The 17,278-nt window shown below is 41.5% G+C and overlaps 1 protein-coding gene and 1 long non-coding RNA gene across 2 annotated transcripts in view; one reads left to right on the top strand and one right to left on the bottom strand.

Moving 5' to 3' along the window:
* The window catches only part of LOC130267218 (uncharacterized), an 88,948-nt gene extending 75,983 nt beyond the window's left edge, over positions 1–12,965 (bottom strand). Inside the window, exon 1 of the long non-coding RNA XR_008843101.1 lies at positions 12,719–12,965. This is a non-coding gene — a long non-coding RNA (uncharacterized LOC130267218). The remainder of the gene's footprint in view (positions 1–12,718) is intronic.
* The window catches only part of TXNDC15 (thioredoxin domain containing 15), a 144,253-nt gene extending 128,047 nt beyond the window's left edge, over positions 1–16,206 (top strand). The window contains exon 5 of the mRNA XM_056516624.1: positions 15,066–16,206. Coding sequence (XP_056372599.1) covers positions 15,066–15,262 — 197 coding nt within the window. The 3' untranslated portion in view covers positions 15,263–16,206. The remainder of the gene's footprint in view (positions 1–15,065) is intronic.
* The last annotated feature ends 1,072 nt before the right edge of the window (positions 16,207–17,278 follow it).

Raw genomic sequence — 17,278 nt, 5'->3', positions numbered from 1 at the left:
AATGCTGCACCTCCTTACATCTCCTCTCTCATCTCTGTCTACCATCCTACACGTTCTCTCCGATCTGCTAATGACCTCACACTAACATCTTCTATAATCCGAACTTCTCACTCCCGTCTCCAAGACTTCTCTCGTGCTGCACCAGTTCTCTGGAATGCTATCCCTCAATCCCTCAGACTCAACAACAACATCCATAGTTTCAAATGTGGCCTAAAAACACATCTCTTCAGACAGGCCTATAACAGTCTCGAATTGGCCTCAACATATCCCCAACATATCCCCACACCTCTTGTTTGAATAGTCATTGTGTAATTTTATGTCTGATACTTGTCTTTGTTTCCCATAATTGTAAGCGCTGCGGAATCTGTAGGCGCTATATAAATAAAGAAATAAGTTATTAGGTCTCCCCTAAGCCTTCTTTTTTCTAAACTAAATAACCCTAATTCTGATAATCTTTCTGGGTAGTGTAGTCCTCCCATTCCCTGTATTACCCTGGTTCCCCGTCTTTAAACCCTCTCAAGCTCCACTATATCTTTCTTGTATACTGGGGCCCAGTACTATACACAGTATTCTATGTGTGGTCTGACTAGTGATTTGTACAGAAGTAAAATTATTTCCTTGTCGTGGGCATTTATGCCCCTATTGATGCACCCCATGATTTTATTTGCCTTGGCAGCAGCTGCCCGACACTGGTCACTACAGCTAAATTTGCTGTTAACGAAGACCCCTAAGTCGTTTTTCCATGTCAGTCGTCCCAAGTGTTCTCCCATTTAATACATAATCCTAGCCCGGATTTTTCCTCCTCATGTGCATTACCTTACATTTATCAGTGTTGAACCTCATCTGCCACTTCCCAGCCCAAACCTCCAACCTATCCAGATCCATTTGTAACAGTGCACAGTCCTCTATTGTGTTCATCACTTTACAGAGTTTAGTATGATTTGCAAAGATTGCTACTTTACTATTCAAGCCCTCTACAAGGTCATTAACCCCTAATGTCTGAGGGTTTTTCGGTTTTTGCACTTTCGTTTTTTCCTCCTCACCTTTTAAAAATCATAACCCTTTCAATTTTGCACCTGGCTTTTTGTGCCACCAATTCTACTTTGTAGTGACATCAGTCATTTTACCCAAAAATCTACAGCCAAACGGAAAAAAAATCATTGTGCGACGAAATTGAAGAAAAAACGCCACTTTGTAACTTTTGGGGGCTTCCGTTTCTACGCAGTACATTTTTCAGTAACAATGACACCTGATCTTTATTCTGCAGGTCCATACAATTAAAATGATACCCTATTTATATAGGTTTGATGTTGTCGTACTTCTGGAAAAAATCATAACTACATGCACGGAAATTTATACGTTTAAAATTGTTATCTTCTGACCCCTATAACTTTTTTTTATTTTTCTGCGTATGGGTTGGTATGAGGGCTCATTTTTTGCGCTGTGATCTGACGTTTTTAGCGGTACCATTTTTGTATTGATCGGACTTTTTGATCGCTTTTTATTCATTTTTCATGGTATAAAGAGCGACCAAAAATACGTTATTATGGACTTTGGCATTTTTTTTTGCGCGTACGCCATTGACCGTGCGGTTTAATTATATATTTCTATAGTTCGGACATTTACGCACGCGGCGATACCACATATGTTTATATTTATTTTTATTTACATGGTGTTTTTTTTTATAGGAAAAGGGGGGTGATTTGAACTTTTATTAAGGAAAGGGTTAAATCACATTTATAAACTTTTTTTTTTTTTACACTTTTTTTTTTTTGCAGTGTTATAGCTCCTATATTGACCTATAGCACTGCACACACTGATTACCAGCACTGTTCACTGCAAAGCCATAGCTTTGCAGTGATCAGTGTTATCGGCGGTCGATTGCTCAAGCCTGCATCTCCGGAGGCAGGTAAGAGGACCTCCGCCCGTGTCCCAGCTGATCGGGACACCGCATTTTCACTGCGGTGGTCCCGATCAGCCCCACTGAGCAGCCGGGCAGCTTTCAATTTCGTTTTAGTTGAACGCCGCGTCTAAAGGGTTAATAGCGCGCGGTGAGGCGATCGCTGCCGCGCGCTATTAGCCCCGGGTCCCGACTTAAAATACATGCCGGGACCGACCCGATATGACGCGTGACCCCGCGTTATATCGCGGGAGCCGGCCAAGGATGTAAATATACGTCCTTGGTCATTAAGGGGTTAATGAATATATTAAATAGAATGGTACCCAAGACTGATCCCTGTGGTACCCCACTAGTAACAGTCACCCAATCAGAATAAGTACCATTAATAACTACCCTCAGTTTCCTATCCATTACACACATTCTCCCCCCGACCAATCCTTCTCATTTTATGCACCAACCTTTTATGTGGCACTGTATCAAATGCTTTTGAAAAATCCAGATATATACGACATTCAGCGATTCCCCCTGGTCCAGTCTGGAGCTCACCTCCTCATAAAAGCTGATCAGGTTAGTTTGACAGGACTGATCCCTCATTAAGCCATGCTGATATGGAGTCATACATTTATTTTTATCATGATACTCCAAAATAGCATCTCTTAGAAAACCCTCAAACAATTTAGATATAACGGAGGTTAAACGAACAGGTCTGTAATTCCCAGGGTCACCTTTTGACCCCTTTTTAAATATTGGCACCACAATTGCTATGCACCTGTCTTGGGGAACCTTCCCTGGAACTATAGAGTCCTTGAACAGTAAAAATAGGGGTCTGTCTGTTACATTACTTAATTCCTTTAGAACACGTTAGACAGGTGACCTGTACTGGAAAGTTTCCCTTATCTCGCTGTATTTCACCTGGCATTTCATTTTCCGCGGTGAATACAGTGGAGAAGAATTTGTTTAATATATTTGCTTTTTTCCTGATCCCCGTTTATAATTTCTTCCTAATTTTTTAAAGGGCCAACACTTTCATTTTTTACCTTTATGCTATTTATATAGTTAAAGAACAGTTTGGGGTTAGTTTTACTCTTTGGCAATGAGTCTTTCTTTCTCTATTTTTGTGGCTTTTATCTTTGTTTTTATTTATTTTTTACATTTTTCTCTATAGCTTTTTAATGCTTCCTCACTGCTGTCCTGTTTTAGTAGTTTAAATGCTTTATTTTTGTTATTTATTGCCCCCTTAACATTTTTGTTCATCCTCATTGGTTTTCTTTTATTCCTGACCCTTTTATTCCCATAAGGTATATACCTCTTACAGTGAGAATTTAAAATATTCTTAAATCTCCCATTTAGTGTCAGTATTTTTGTTTTTGAGGAAATTATCCCATTTTATATTGTTAAGGGCTTCTCTGAGTTGATCCAACTTTGCCTTCCTAAAAATCATTGTTTTTGTGGCCCCTCTAGAAGTTTCCTTATTGCAGAACAAGTTATAATGTATTATATTATGATTACTATTCCCTAGTGATTGGCAGCCTTCCCTGTGTGCGTTTTACATACAAAGGTAGTTGTCAGACACTGATAAGAACTTCTCGCTTGACTTCTAAGCACAGAATTAACAGAAATTTAGAATAAATGGCAGTCCTACTGAATATTTCACTAATATGAGCACTCTGCTCTGCTCCTTCTGCCCTGAAACATGACCCCTGCAGAGTGGACTGCACTTTCAGTGTGAGAGGTTCCCTTTAATACATACCTTTTTACTTCTGACATTAAAAGTTAAAAAATATTATATAAAACAAGTTGCTATAATGTAAAATGCACCAGACTTGTATACAAAGCAATCAGAAAGTTTTCAGACCCTTGCACTTTTTTTTACATTTTATGTTACAGCCTTGTGCTTAAAAGAAGAAAAAGACCCTCCTCAGTCAGTCTCCACTAAATACCCCATAATGACAAAAGTAAAACAAAAATGTTTAGCAAATTTATATAAAAGGGAAGACTAAAATTTTGCATGGACATAGTTATTCAGTCCCTTTGCTATGACGCTAGAAATTTAGCTCTGGGGGTTCCCATTTCTCGAAGATGTTTCTACACCTTAAAGGACATGCCCGGTGCTCACTTTTCTTATTGTATCCGTTCCGGGCTGCAAAAAAAAAAAAAAAAGAAAAAAAAAAAGCTTTCTCTTGCCTGCCTACGCTCCCCCGGTGCTCCGGTACAGGCGTTCGGTCCCCGGGCTGTATTCTTCTTACTTCCTGTTAGCCCGGCACGTCACACGGAGCTTCAGCCTATCACTGGCCGAGGCGGGACATCGCCCGGGGACCGAACACCTGTACTGAAGCATCGGCCCGGGGACCGAACACCTGTACTGAAGCATCGGGGGAGCCTAGGTAGGTAAGAGAAAATTTGTTTTCTTTTATTTTTCAGCCTGGAACGGATAAAATAAGAAAAGTGAGCACCGGACATCTCCTTTAATCAGAGTCCACCTTTAGAAAATTCTGTTGATTTTGCAAAGCTCCGATGATACTGTGTGCAGATGGTAGAATCCTCCAGAGGGTCAACCATAAATGCAGCACTCCACCAATCAAGTCTTTATGGCACATTGACCAGAAAGCAGCCACCTAAAAGACTCTCAGACAGTGAGAAATAGTTTCATTAGACAAGAGAATCGTAAGTTTTACCTTTTTGGCCCCTAACCGTCGTGTCTGGAGGAAACCAGGCACTGCTCATTACTTGCCCGATACCATCCCTACAATAAACCATGTTGGTGGCAGCATCATGCTGTCAGGGGTGTTTTTTAGTGCTTGGGACAGGGAGACTGGTCAGGGTTGAGTAAAAACTGAATGAAGCAGAGTACAGAGATACTATTAATGAAAACCAGATCCAGAGTGCTCTGGGCAGCAGACTGGGGCCAAAGGTTCACCTTCCAACAAGGCAATGGGAGAGACTTATCAAAACCCGTGCAGAGGAAAGGTTGACCAGTCCAGATGCCTATAGCAACCAATCAGATTGCTTCTATTAGCATGCAGAGGCTTCTTTTTTTTTATTTTTAAAGAAGCAATCTAATTCATTATCAGCTACTGGTCCACTTTCCCTCTGCACAGGTTTTGATAAATGTATTTAACCCCTTAAGGACCAGGCCAGTTTTCACCAGATCGTTTTTTGCACATCTGACCACTTTCACTTTATGCATTAATAACTCTGGAATGCTTTTACCTTTCATTCTGATTCCGAGATTGTTTTTTCGTGACATATTCTACTTTATGTTAGTGGTAAAATGTTGTCGATACTTGCATCATTTCTTGGTGAAAAATTCCAAAATTTGGTGAAAAAATTGCATTTTTCTAACTTTAAAGCTCTCTGCTTGTAAGGAAAATAGACATTCCAAATAACTCATATTTTGATTCACAAATACAATATGTCTACTTTATGTTTGCATCATACAGTTGACATGTTTTTACCTTTGAAAGACATCAGAGGGCTTCAAAGTTCAGCAGCAATTTACTTACCAATTTTTCCCAACATTTTCAAAATCAGAATTTTTAATGGACCAATTCAGGTTTGAAGTGGATTTGAAGGGCCTTCCAATTAGAAATACCCCACAAATGACCCCATTATAAAAACTGCACCCCTCAAAGTATTCAAAATGACATTCAGTAAGTGTGTTAACCCTTTAGGTGTCTCATATGAATAACAGCAAAATAAAGGAGAAAATTCAAAAGGAGACAAATCCTCTCAAAATTTGTAACCCAGTTTCTCTCGAGTAAGAAAATACCTCATATGTGTATGTAAAGTGTTCGGTGGGCTCAGAAGGGAAGGAGCGACAATGGGATTTTGGAGAGTGAGTTTTTCTGAAATGGTTTTTGGGGGGCATGTCACATTTAGGAAGCCCCTATGGTGCCAGAACAGCAGAAAACCCCCCACATGGCATACCATTTTGGAAACTACACCCCTCAAGGCACGTAACAAGGGGTCCAGTGAGCCTTAACACCCCACAGGTGTTTGATGACTTTTCGTTAAAGTCTGATGTGTAAATAAAGAAAAAAAAAAATTTCACTTAAGTGCAGTTTTTCCCCCAAATTTACCATTTTTGTAATGGGGTAATGGGAGAAAATGCCCCCAAAATTTGTAACCCCATCTCTTCCGAGTATGGAAATACCCCATGTTAGGACCTAAAATGCTCTGCAGGTGAACTAAAATGCTCAGAAGAGAAGGAGTCACATTTGGCTTTTTGAAAGCAAATTGTGCTGTAATGGTTTTTGGGGGCATGTCGCATTTAGGAAGTCCCTATGGTGCCAGGACAGCAAAAAAAAAACACATGGCATACTATTTTGGAAACTACACCCCTCAAGGAACGTAACAAGGGGTCCAGTGTGCCTTAACACCTCACAGGTATTTCACGTCTTTTTGTTAAAGTTGCATGTGTAAATGAAGAAGAGAATTTTTTTTCACTAAAATGCTGGTTTTTCCCCAAATTTTACATTTTTACAAGGGGTAATAGGAGAAAATTACCCCCAAAATGTGTAACCCCATTTCTTATGAGTATGGAAATACCCCATATGTGGACGTCAAGTGCTCTGCTGGCGCACTACAATGCTCAGAAGAGGAGGAGCACCATTGAGCTTTTGGAAAGGGAATTTGTTTGGAATGGAAATCGGGGGCCAAGTGCGTTTACAAAACCCCCCGTGGTGACATGTGACCACATTTTGGAAACTTCAAATGCTCTGCTGGCGCACTACAATGCTCAGAAGAGGAGGAGCGCCATTGAGCTTTTGGAAAGGGAATTTGTTTGGAATGGAAATCGGGGGCCAAGTGCGTTTACAAAGCCCCCCCGTGGTGCCAGAACAGTGGACCACATTTTGGAAACTACACCCCTCACAGAATTTAATAAGGGGTGCAGTGAGTATTTACACTCCACTGGCGTTTGACAGATCTTTGGAACAGTGGGCTGAGCAAATGTAAAATTACATTTCCCAAGTCGTCTCCATGACAGCACCCGGAGATTGCACCTGCCTAATTGGGACAGGAAAAACACATGAGAGTTTAAAAATGTGTTGCCAATTTAGTCTAGGAGGGAACTCCTAATATTATGAAAGATATTAGATCTATGATTCAGTCTGAAATCCAGGCTTTTAAATCCTCTTCTTTAAGTCAGGCGGTCCTGTCTGGATCTCAAATAATCTGATTGGTTGCTATGGGCAACTCAGAAACTTAAAAATCTGGTTGCTATGGGCAACTCAGAAACTTAAAAATCTGGTTGCTATGAGCAACTTAGAAACTTAAATCTGGTTGCTATGGGCAACTCAGAAACTTAAAAATAAAAAAATCCAGAGGACGTGGAGGAACTTATTAAAGCGGTTAGAGCCACCCTTAACCTTGAGGAGGTACAAGAGGTAAAACCATTCAGGATGAGTCATTCGGAGGCCTAGGTGACCGTAATCTCCCTCCTTCCCCGTTCATCCGAACATTCATGAGATCATTAATGACTAATGTAGCTTCCAGTTGTGTAGCTAGAACCTTGGGTGTGTGAATTGACCAACTTCAGCTACACTTAGAGGACGATACCCCTAAAGAGGATATAATTGCAAGTCTCCCTAGTCTTAAAATGGCTACCAATTTTCTTGCGGATGCATCTGCAGAATCTGTCAGATTATCTGCCCGCACTGCTTTTCTGTAAAATATTTCAAGAAGGGTGCTCTGGTTAAAATAATATCCTGGCTAAAGCCTCGGACAGTAAAAAAAGGTTTTCCCAAAGAGAAAGCTCAACCAAAAAAGACCCCCTTTCGCCTCTTTTTTCAAACTAATCATCCCTATAGAGGTAAGGGCAAAACAGGCCGTTGTTTCTATGTAAAAGGAGGTAGAGGGAGAGGCTTCTTATTTAACCCCAACCAGTCTAGCGCTGGTGGAGGTAAACAATGACTCCATTCCGGTAGGGGCGAGATTGTCATCCTTTGCCCACATTTGGGAGTCTATGATTCCCAACCCTTGGATAGTCAACATAATCCAAGAGGGTTACAGGGTAGAGTTCTTCTCTCCCCCTCCCCAAAGATTTGTGATAACCAAATCCCCAGGTTCCCTAGCCCTAATAATTCAGGGGGTCCAGAATCTATTGAGTTTAGGGGCGGTCATAGAGGTCCCAAGAAACCAGAGAGGTTCAGGTCATTATTCCCATCTGTTTCTAATCAAGAAGCCAAAGGGGAAATTCAGGACTATCATCAATCTGAAACCCTTAAACAGATTAGTTACATACAGGAAATTCAGTATGGAGACCGTGAGGTCAGCCATTCATCTCATAAAAGACAGTGCAGTCATGGCCACAATAGATCTCAGGGACGTGTATTCCACCTCCCTATCCACATAGACTCACAACCCCTTCTAAGATTCGCCGTCCAGTGGGACGGAAGAGTCCACCATTTTCAATTTGTTGTCTGCCCTTCGGGCTTTCCTTGGCCCACCGCATTTTTACAAAAGTGATAGCGAAGGTGGTGGCAGGTCTCAGAAAAGAGAAGATTCTGGTAATACCTTATTGGATGACATATTGATTGTGGCGGACTCTGTTCTTTACCTAAAAGAACATATAAAAAGAACGGCTCAGGCCCTTCAGGATCTCGGCTGGATCTTGAACCTAGACAAATCCGACTTGCTACCAAGTTGCAGGAAGGTCTTTTTAGGAATCCTCTTGGATTCAGTAGCCCAACAGTCCTCTCTTCTCAGAGAAAAGATCCAAAAGATACAGGATCACATTCATCTACTTCTTACTCTCAAAAGTTGTACTCTAAGATTTCGGTCGGTCCTAGGATTGTTAACCTCTTCAATCTCGACTGTGGCTTGGGCTCAGTACCACTCCAGACCCCTCCAGAAGTGGATTCTAGGGGTATCGGACAAAAAGCAAAGACCCAGCTAAGATGGTGGCTTTCCCTCCAAAATCTTGTAAGGGGGGTACACTGGCATCAAACAGACCCCAGGATCATTACCACAGATGCCAGCACTCAGGGTTAGGGAGTCCACTCAGAAAAGCTTTCGGTACAAGGGAGATGGAGTCCCGCTCTAGCGAACAGGTCAGGGAATTTGAAAGAGTTGTTAGCCATCTGAATGGCTCTACAGGACTTGTAACTTTATTGCAAAGACAGACACGTCCTCATTTACTCAGACAACACAAACCGCAGTGGCGTTCATTCGTTATCAAGGGGGGCCTCGCCACTCAGCCCTACAGTAGGTGTCAGGTCAAATATTCTGTTCAGCAGAACAGAAAGTACTTTCCATCTCAGGGGGATATGGAACATCAGAGCAGACTTTCTAAGTCTACACTTTATAGATACAAGGGAATAGACGCTAGCCGACTGGGCTTTTTCGTCAATAGTCAACGCCTGGGGTCTACCCCAAATAGACCTGTTTGCCAGCAGGAAGAAGGGCAAAGTGAGCATTTTCTTCTCTCTGAATCCCAGAGACTCTCCAGTGGCAGTGGATGCTTTAGTTTTTAGTTCAGAAATGATCTTTCAGCCTGGGGATATGCCTTTCCTCCAATAGTCCTAATACCCAGAGTACTACACAAGCTGATGATCCACTCTGGCACGTTAATCCTCATCATCCCCCTTTTGGCCCAAAAGAAGTTGGTTTCCTCTTCTAAAATCGGAGTGTGGAAAATCCAATACGGTTTCCTCCTCATCCAGATCTACTAACCCAAGGTCCAGTCCAGCACAGTCAGGTTCATACCCTCAGCTTAGTGGCCTGGAAACATAGAAACTCCTACTAGAAAGAAATGGTTTCTCTGAAAGAGTAATTAACACCCTACTAGCCAGTCGCAAGTCTTCCACCTGTAAAAGTTATTCTAAGGTTTGGGGAAAAATATGTTTTCTGGTGTGGGTCTTCCTTTTCACTTGAATCCCCTAACATTCCTCAAATACTTAATTTTCTGCAAGATGGTTTTGACTTAGGTCTTTCTCCAAACACCTTTAAAGGTGCAGGTTTCAGCCCTCAGTGCTCTTTTCCAAATGAAATTAGGAGATGATTGTTGGGTGTCTAGGTTTATTAAAGCCTCTGAGAAACTTAGGCCTAGGATTACAAATCTTTACCCTCCGTGGAACCTTAATGTAGTCCTTGAGGCCCTTACTGAAGCTCCCTTTGAGCCAATAGAGTCCATCTCTATCAAATTACTTACCTTAAAAACTGTACTTTTGGTAGCAATAACATCTGCACGTAGAGTCAGGGAGATTCGGGGTCTCTCTACTTTACAGCCTTTTTTTATAGTCGGAGATGATAGAATCATTCTCAAATTAGACCCTAATTTTGCACCAAAAGTATCTTCATCTTTTCATAGATCCCAGGATATTGTTATTCCTTCCTTCTGCTCAGCTCCTAAGAATGATCAAGAAAGATCATTCATCTGTTTAGATGTAAGGAGAGCAGTATTACAGTATGTTGAGTCCTCCTGTCCCTGGAGGAAAGACAAAAACCTCTTTCTCCAGTTTGCAGGTCCTAACAAAGGGAAAAAGGCTTCCAAGAGTTCTATTGCGAGATGGATCCGTATGGCCATCTCAGACGCCTATTCAGCAAAGGGAAAAAAATCCCCCTCTTGAATTAAAGGCTCATTCTACCCATGCAGTCTCGTCCTCATGGGCAGAGAGAGCATCTGCTTCTGTGGAGCAGATTTGCCGTACAGCCACTTGGAAAAATTTACATACATTTCCAAGCATTATAGATTAGATGTTCTTTCTAATCAGGACATGGCGTTTGGACGCAAAGTCTTGAGTGCTGTGGTCCCTCCCTGAATACTATTCTTTGGTATTATCTCCGGGTGCTGTCATGGAGACGACTTGGGAAATGGTGAATTATACTCACCGATAATTGTATTTCCTGGAAGTCTCCATAACAGCACCCATAATACCCACCCTTTGGTTTTTCTTTCTGGTTTGGTCATTCGGTGATCACTTTTTCTTTCTACTCGGTGTTCTTTATAATACACTGGTAATGGAGAGGAAGGGGTGGGGTTTTAAACTCTCAGGTGTTTTTCCTGTCCCAATTAGGCAGGTGCAATCTCCGGGTGCTGTCATGGAGACTTCCAGGAAATACAATTATCGGTGAGTATAATTCACCATTTTTCATCATCACTGACCACTGTTCCAGAAATCTGTCAGACACCTGTGGGGCGTAAATGCTCACTGTACCCCCTTAATACATTACATGAGGGGTGTAGTTTCCAAAATGGGGTCACATGTGGGGGGGTCCATTGTTCTGGCACTATGGGGGCTTTGTAAACACACGTGGCCTTCAATTCCGGACAAATTTTCTCTTCAAAATCCCAATGGCGCTCCTTCTCTTCTGAGCATTGTAGTTCGCTTGCAGAGCACTTTACATCCACATATGGGGTATGTTCTTACTCAGAAAAAATGGGGTAACAAATTTTGGGGGGCTCTTTTCCTATTTTCCCTTGTGAAAATGAAAAATTTAGGGTAACACCATGAAGAATTTATTTTATTTTTTTTTCATCCAACTTTAATGAAAATTCTTGAAACACCTGTGGGTGTTAAGGCTCACTATACCCCTTGTTACATTCCGTGAGGGGTGTAGTTTCCAAAATGGGGTCACATGTGGGTTTTTATTTTTGGGCGTTTATTTCAGAACCGCTGTAAAATCAGCCACCCCTCTGCAAATCACCAATTTAGGCCTCAAATGTACATGGTGCGCTTTCACTCCTGAGCCTTGTTGTGCGCCCACAGAGCATTTTACGCAAACCTCCAGCTGTTTCAAAACTACAACTTCCAGCATGTACTGACAGACCGTGCATGCTGTGAGTTGTACTTTTGGAACAGCTGGAGGCACACTGGTTGGAAAACCTTCAGTTAGTTTCTGTTACCTAACTCAGTATTTTCCAACCAGTGTGTCTCCAGCTGTTGCAAAACTACAACTCCCATCATGTACTGATCACCGAAGTGCATGCTGGGAGATGTTATGCAACAGCTGGAGGTACGCAACTACAACTCCCAGCATGGCGAGACAGCTGTTTGCTGTTTGGGCATGCTGGGATTTGCAGTTTTGCAACATCTGGAGGGCTACAGTTTAGAAACCACTGCACAGTGATCTCCAAACTGTGACCCTCCAAACTGCTATGTGGGCATGCTGGGAGTTGTAGTTTTGCAAGATCTAGAGGGCCACAGTTCACTGCACAGTGATATCCAAACTGTAGCCCTCCAGCTGTTGCAAAACTACAAATCCCAGCATGACAGCTAGTCTGATGACCCCCCGGGCATTTGCGCGGGGTGCGCGGCAGGGACCGAAATTCCCACTGACGTACATGTGCGTCCTTGGTCCTTAAGACCCAGGGTGTCAGGACGTACTTGTACGCCCGTGGTCCTGAACAGGTTAAAATCACCCTAAGCACACAGCCAGGACAACACAGGAGTGGCTTACGGACAACTCTGAATTTCATTGAGTGGCCTAGCCAGAGTCCTGACTTAAACCCAGACGAAAATTTGTGAATAGACCTGAAAATTGTTGTCCACCGATGTCCCCATCCAACCTAACAGCGCTTGAGAGGATCAGCAAAGAATCACAGAAAATCCCTCAATTTTGGTGTGTAAACCTTGTGGCATCATAACCAAGAAGACTGGAGGCGGTAATCACTGCCAAATGTGCCTAACTAAATACTGAGTATAGCGTTTGAATACTTGTCAGTGCAATATTTTGTTTTTTCTTATTTTAGTTTTTAATAAATTAGCAAAGATTTCTTACATTCTGCTTTAAAGGAAAACTGTCACATGTTTTGACCTGCACTATCCACAGGTACCTGTGTATAGTGTGGGAGACGCTGAACAATTTGAGTCCTACCTTGCCCGGATCCGCTGCGCCATTTGCTCGTTACAGGTCTTTTTCTGTGTTTTAAAATTAGCACTTAACTGGCAAAGGCGGGGTTACTGCCTTCAACTGCCACTGTGTTGTAACTGCCGCCTGCCCGCAGCACCGCCTACACCCTTACTTCAGCGCTGCTCCGGACGAATGAAGCAGCGCTGAAGACCGCTTCCGGGAGTAGTGAGAAAGCCCGCACATGCGCAGTAGCGTCCGGGACTCGGCCGACAAAACGTGACAGTTTTCCTTTAACTTTGTCATTATGGGGTATTGAGTGCAGAATGATTGGGGAAAGTTTAGCTCAAGGCAAGCCCATGCGAGCAGAGCCCTCTCCCTCTATATCAGTCTGTTTTGTGTATGTATGTTTTGTGTGTGTCACTGGTTCCACGTCTCTGGTCTCCTGTTTATTCTGGCATATACATGTATGTATGTGTATGTGTATATATATATATATATATATATATATATATATATATATATATATATATATATATATATATATATATATATATATAAAATATATAAAATATATAATTTTTTTTAAACAAACCCTAGAATTGCTAGAAATCTTTCGGCTCTGATACAGGGTTTCTGCCCCAAAAGCCCACTTTCCCATCCAAGCCTGCCCATACAATTTCCCCAAATATATTCAGATTGGCAAACTGGGAAGTGGGACCTGGTATCCTTTTTAAGACATTCATCTCTGAATACTCAGGCATGTAGAGATAATGGACTGTCTAAGCCAAGTTCTGGGCCTTCCATGCTTATTGATAGGGGAAAAGTTGTTTTTAAAGTTACTAACCAGCTGGTATTGAGTAATAAAGCAGGTGACTCTGATCACATCAATGCTTTTGTTTTTCATCAGCATCATACCATCTAGGTCGGAGATATGGAAAAAATAATAATAATATGAAATGAGTATATTTGGTGCAAATAAACACTCCTATTGCAACAAATCATAAAATATTACTTTTATTAAGGTGCCCAGAATAAAATAATAAACCCAGAATTGTGATTAAACTGATACCAAATCACCCTCCACCTGGAATGCCACCGGACACTACAGGAAGGATGGATGGCCCGGACCACCCTGACAGGTAGGGGGAGAGAAGCGGGTGGTGGCGGCGGCCTATGGCACCGCAAAAGCCACTGCAGTGCATTGATTTAAAGCACCCGCTTTAAATCAATGATCTGCAGCGGTGTCGCGGGGGGATAAATAGCCGATAACTTATACCGGAATATCGGTATAAGTTATCGGCTATCGGCCCTAACCTCCACCGATTACCGGTATCGGCCCTAAAAAAACGATATCCGTCGATCCCTATTTTAGGGGTTGTTGCAATAGGGTTGTTATACACCAGGCTGCGGCCCTGGGGTTCAGTAATCATTTTATTTAGAGGGCCCATTACTGCCCTTTGAGTAACCTAGTGCATGATCTCCCTAGCCCTTAAAGGGGTTATCCAGGAAAAAACGTTTTATATATATATATATATATATATATATATATATATATATATTTATTTATATATCTCAACTGACTCCAGAAAGTTAAACAGATTTGTAAATTACTTATATTAAAAAATCTTAACTTCAGAAGCTCATAAGTACTGAAACGATTAAGGTTGTTCTCTTCTGTCTAAGTGCTCTCTGATGACACGTGTCTCGGGAACCGCCCAGTTTAGAAGCATATCCCCATAGCAAACTTCTTCTAAACTGGGCGGTTCCCGAGACACGTGTCATCAGAGAGCTCTTAGACAGAAAAGAACAACCTTAACTTCAGAAGCTCATAAGTACTGAAAGAATAAAGATTTTTTAATAGAAGTAATTTACAAATCTGTTTAACTTTCAGGTGCCAGTTGATATATAAAAAAAAGTTTTTTCCTGGATAACCCCTTTAAGGACTCTAAGTCCATTCAGCAGGTCCAGTAGGAACGTCCCCTAATAAATATGCATAAACTTTCTCAGTAGTGACGTAGCTGATATGTGCTTTGCGCAGTAAGATCTTAAAGCACATAATGGCTATGTCACTGCTGAAGAAATGTAAGCATATTAGAGGGTGTTCTTTCTGGTCCTATCTGGTGGGCATAAATGTTTACTTAGGGGCTAGGATATGCACCCGATTTGCCAAACATACTCAATTGCATATTTCTATATTTGGCTATATCTCCTAAATGGCCCCACGTAGGTAAAAAGGAAAACCACTGCTGTGAAACAGTCACCTGTACTAATACCAGAAAGTATGGGCTACCCTGCTGTTCAATATTAATCCTTTAGTTCCACTTCTGATTCTTTCTCAACAATATCAAGTCTTTTTCTTTTTTTTTTCCAGGCATTGAAGCAAAACCGCATATTTCTGTGAAAGAAGGGGACCTTGAAGGTCCATTACCTGGTACTCCACAGGCTGGAATAGACTGGCTGCTGGTTTTCTCTGTAGTCTATGTGACCTCTTTTATTGTTTATGCCACTATGCAAACGGATAGGATTCGTTGGCTTATACCAGGACAAGAGCATGAACATCAGGAATGATTCTCTTAAACCAAACCTCTGAGATACCGCAGAGAATGTTGACATACTGTTTTAAGACCTCTGTATGGATCGTATCAAACAGTGATCAGTGGAGGAGTGAAAGTTGTCACTTGTTTTTTCCATTTTAATGTAGAGCTATTGGATATGTTCACATACTAGATCATTGTTTTTTTTTTTTAAACAACCCCTTCAATGGTTTCAGGAATAAGCAAAACAAACAAAACTATTTGCCAAGAAAAGGGTCTGAAGGTGGAACTTATTTTACAGGACTGATGTCTTATAAATATACCTTGGAAATAGAAGTAAAAATGAATTAAAACATTTTGGTTCTCATAATTGTACTCTTACCTTTTATGGTATATCAAACTAAGGTGGAATAAAGCATGCGTCTTTAGAGAAGTTTTTTTTTTTTTCTTGTAAGGGAGCTATGTCTCCACATATGTCACATTTAATATGTGAGCTGCCATTGAGATCATTGGATTGTTGCAAGTCCATGTAAAGACACCAGCCCTTATTTACAAAGAGTGGAGTGTAGGTTTCTTTGTGGGTTTTAATTCCCCCACAATTTATTTTCCACGGTATTTACTAAGGTTTCCCTCCATTTTCCACTTTCCCTACACTTTCCCTCAGCTCAAATCCACCACATTTTATGTGGAAACCTTAGTAAATATGTTGTTTTTTTTGTGAAAATGTCAGGAACACGCCCTTTTTCAGAGACCATGCCCCCTTTCCCATCGGCCACGCATCTTAGCAAAATGAAGAGTTAGTCGGGTGTTTTTGTTAGCATACAAGGTTTGTATTTAATGAGCAACAGCCACTGTATGTCATTGCTGTGTGCCTACTACATTGTATGACCACTAGATGGCGGTGTTACATTTGTGAGTTCATGTTTTATCTATGCCTCATAAGTAATAAAAGAGTTCCTGTTGCAGTGTTCAGTGAAACAGACTGTCGCCTGTCTTTGTTTAGCCCCAAAAAGTTAACAGGTTATGGGCCCAGGACATGTTACAGAAGCCCAGGATATAATACAGATTGCCCCTGGATATAACCAGATCAATTGAGTGCAGGAGACAGCAACAGAAAGACAAACAGCAGAAATGGCTACTGCCATCCCCTCAGCAAAGTTCTCCTTTGCAAATCTGACAAATCAGAACTACCAATCTTGGAAATTCAAGATGAAAATGCTGCTTAAAAGAGAAGGTACGTGGAAATGTATAAATTAACCAAGACCTGCACAGCCCACAGAGGAGTGGTTAGACAGAGATCAGAAAGCGCAGAGCACAATCTCCCTGTGCATAGATGATGATCAAATCATACATATCTGTAACAGTCTGACAGAGTTACAGAAAGCACATGAAAGAGTTAATCTCAGCAATAAACTGTATTTAATCAGAAAGCTCTACCAGACTAAGCTACAGAAAGACCAGGACATGCAGGAATATATAACACAGGCTTTAGAGATGGTGGAGAGACTGAGAGGGATTGGAGAAGAGCTAAAAGATTTCCATGTAGCAGCGCTATTATTAAGTGGACTTCCTGAAAGTTATGAGACACTTGTCACCGCACTAGATGCATGTCCAGATGATGATCTGACCCTGGAATATGTTAAAGGCAAGCTTGTGGATGAATACAAGCGTAAAACTGAAAGCATGAGTAATGTGAGTGTGTGTTCAGAGACGGCTTTAAAGACCAAATACAAAAATAAACACAGTAACGTGCAGCTAGAAAAGCGGGAATGCTTTGTGTGCAAGAAACCAGGACACCTAAAAGCAGATTGTAGAATCTGGAAAGCTAGAATGCAAAAACAAAGTGCATTGCAACAAGCTAAGAATGTGATAGAAACAAAGGAGTATGCATTCGGATCCAAAAATGGTGTTACCTCTGTGCAAGCATGGTGTGTGGACTCAAGCGCTACAAGTCACATGACAAATGACCGAAGTTTCTTCACTCAGCTTGATGAAAGCAAAACAGAAGGGATAACTACAGCTAATGGACAATTCATGAAATCAGTAGGAA

Source organism: Hyla sarda, chromosome 4 (genome assembly GCF_029499605.1).
Source record: "Hyla sarda isolate aHylSar1 chromosome 4, aHylSar1.hap1, whole genome shotgun sequence".
Lineage (NCBI taxonomy): Eukaryota > Metazoa > Chordata > Amphibia > Anura > Hylidae > Hyla > Hyla sarda.
Note: the sequence above shows the minus strand (reverse complement) of the source record. Positions and strands in the feature narration are given on the sequence as shown.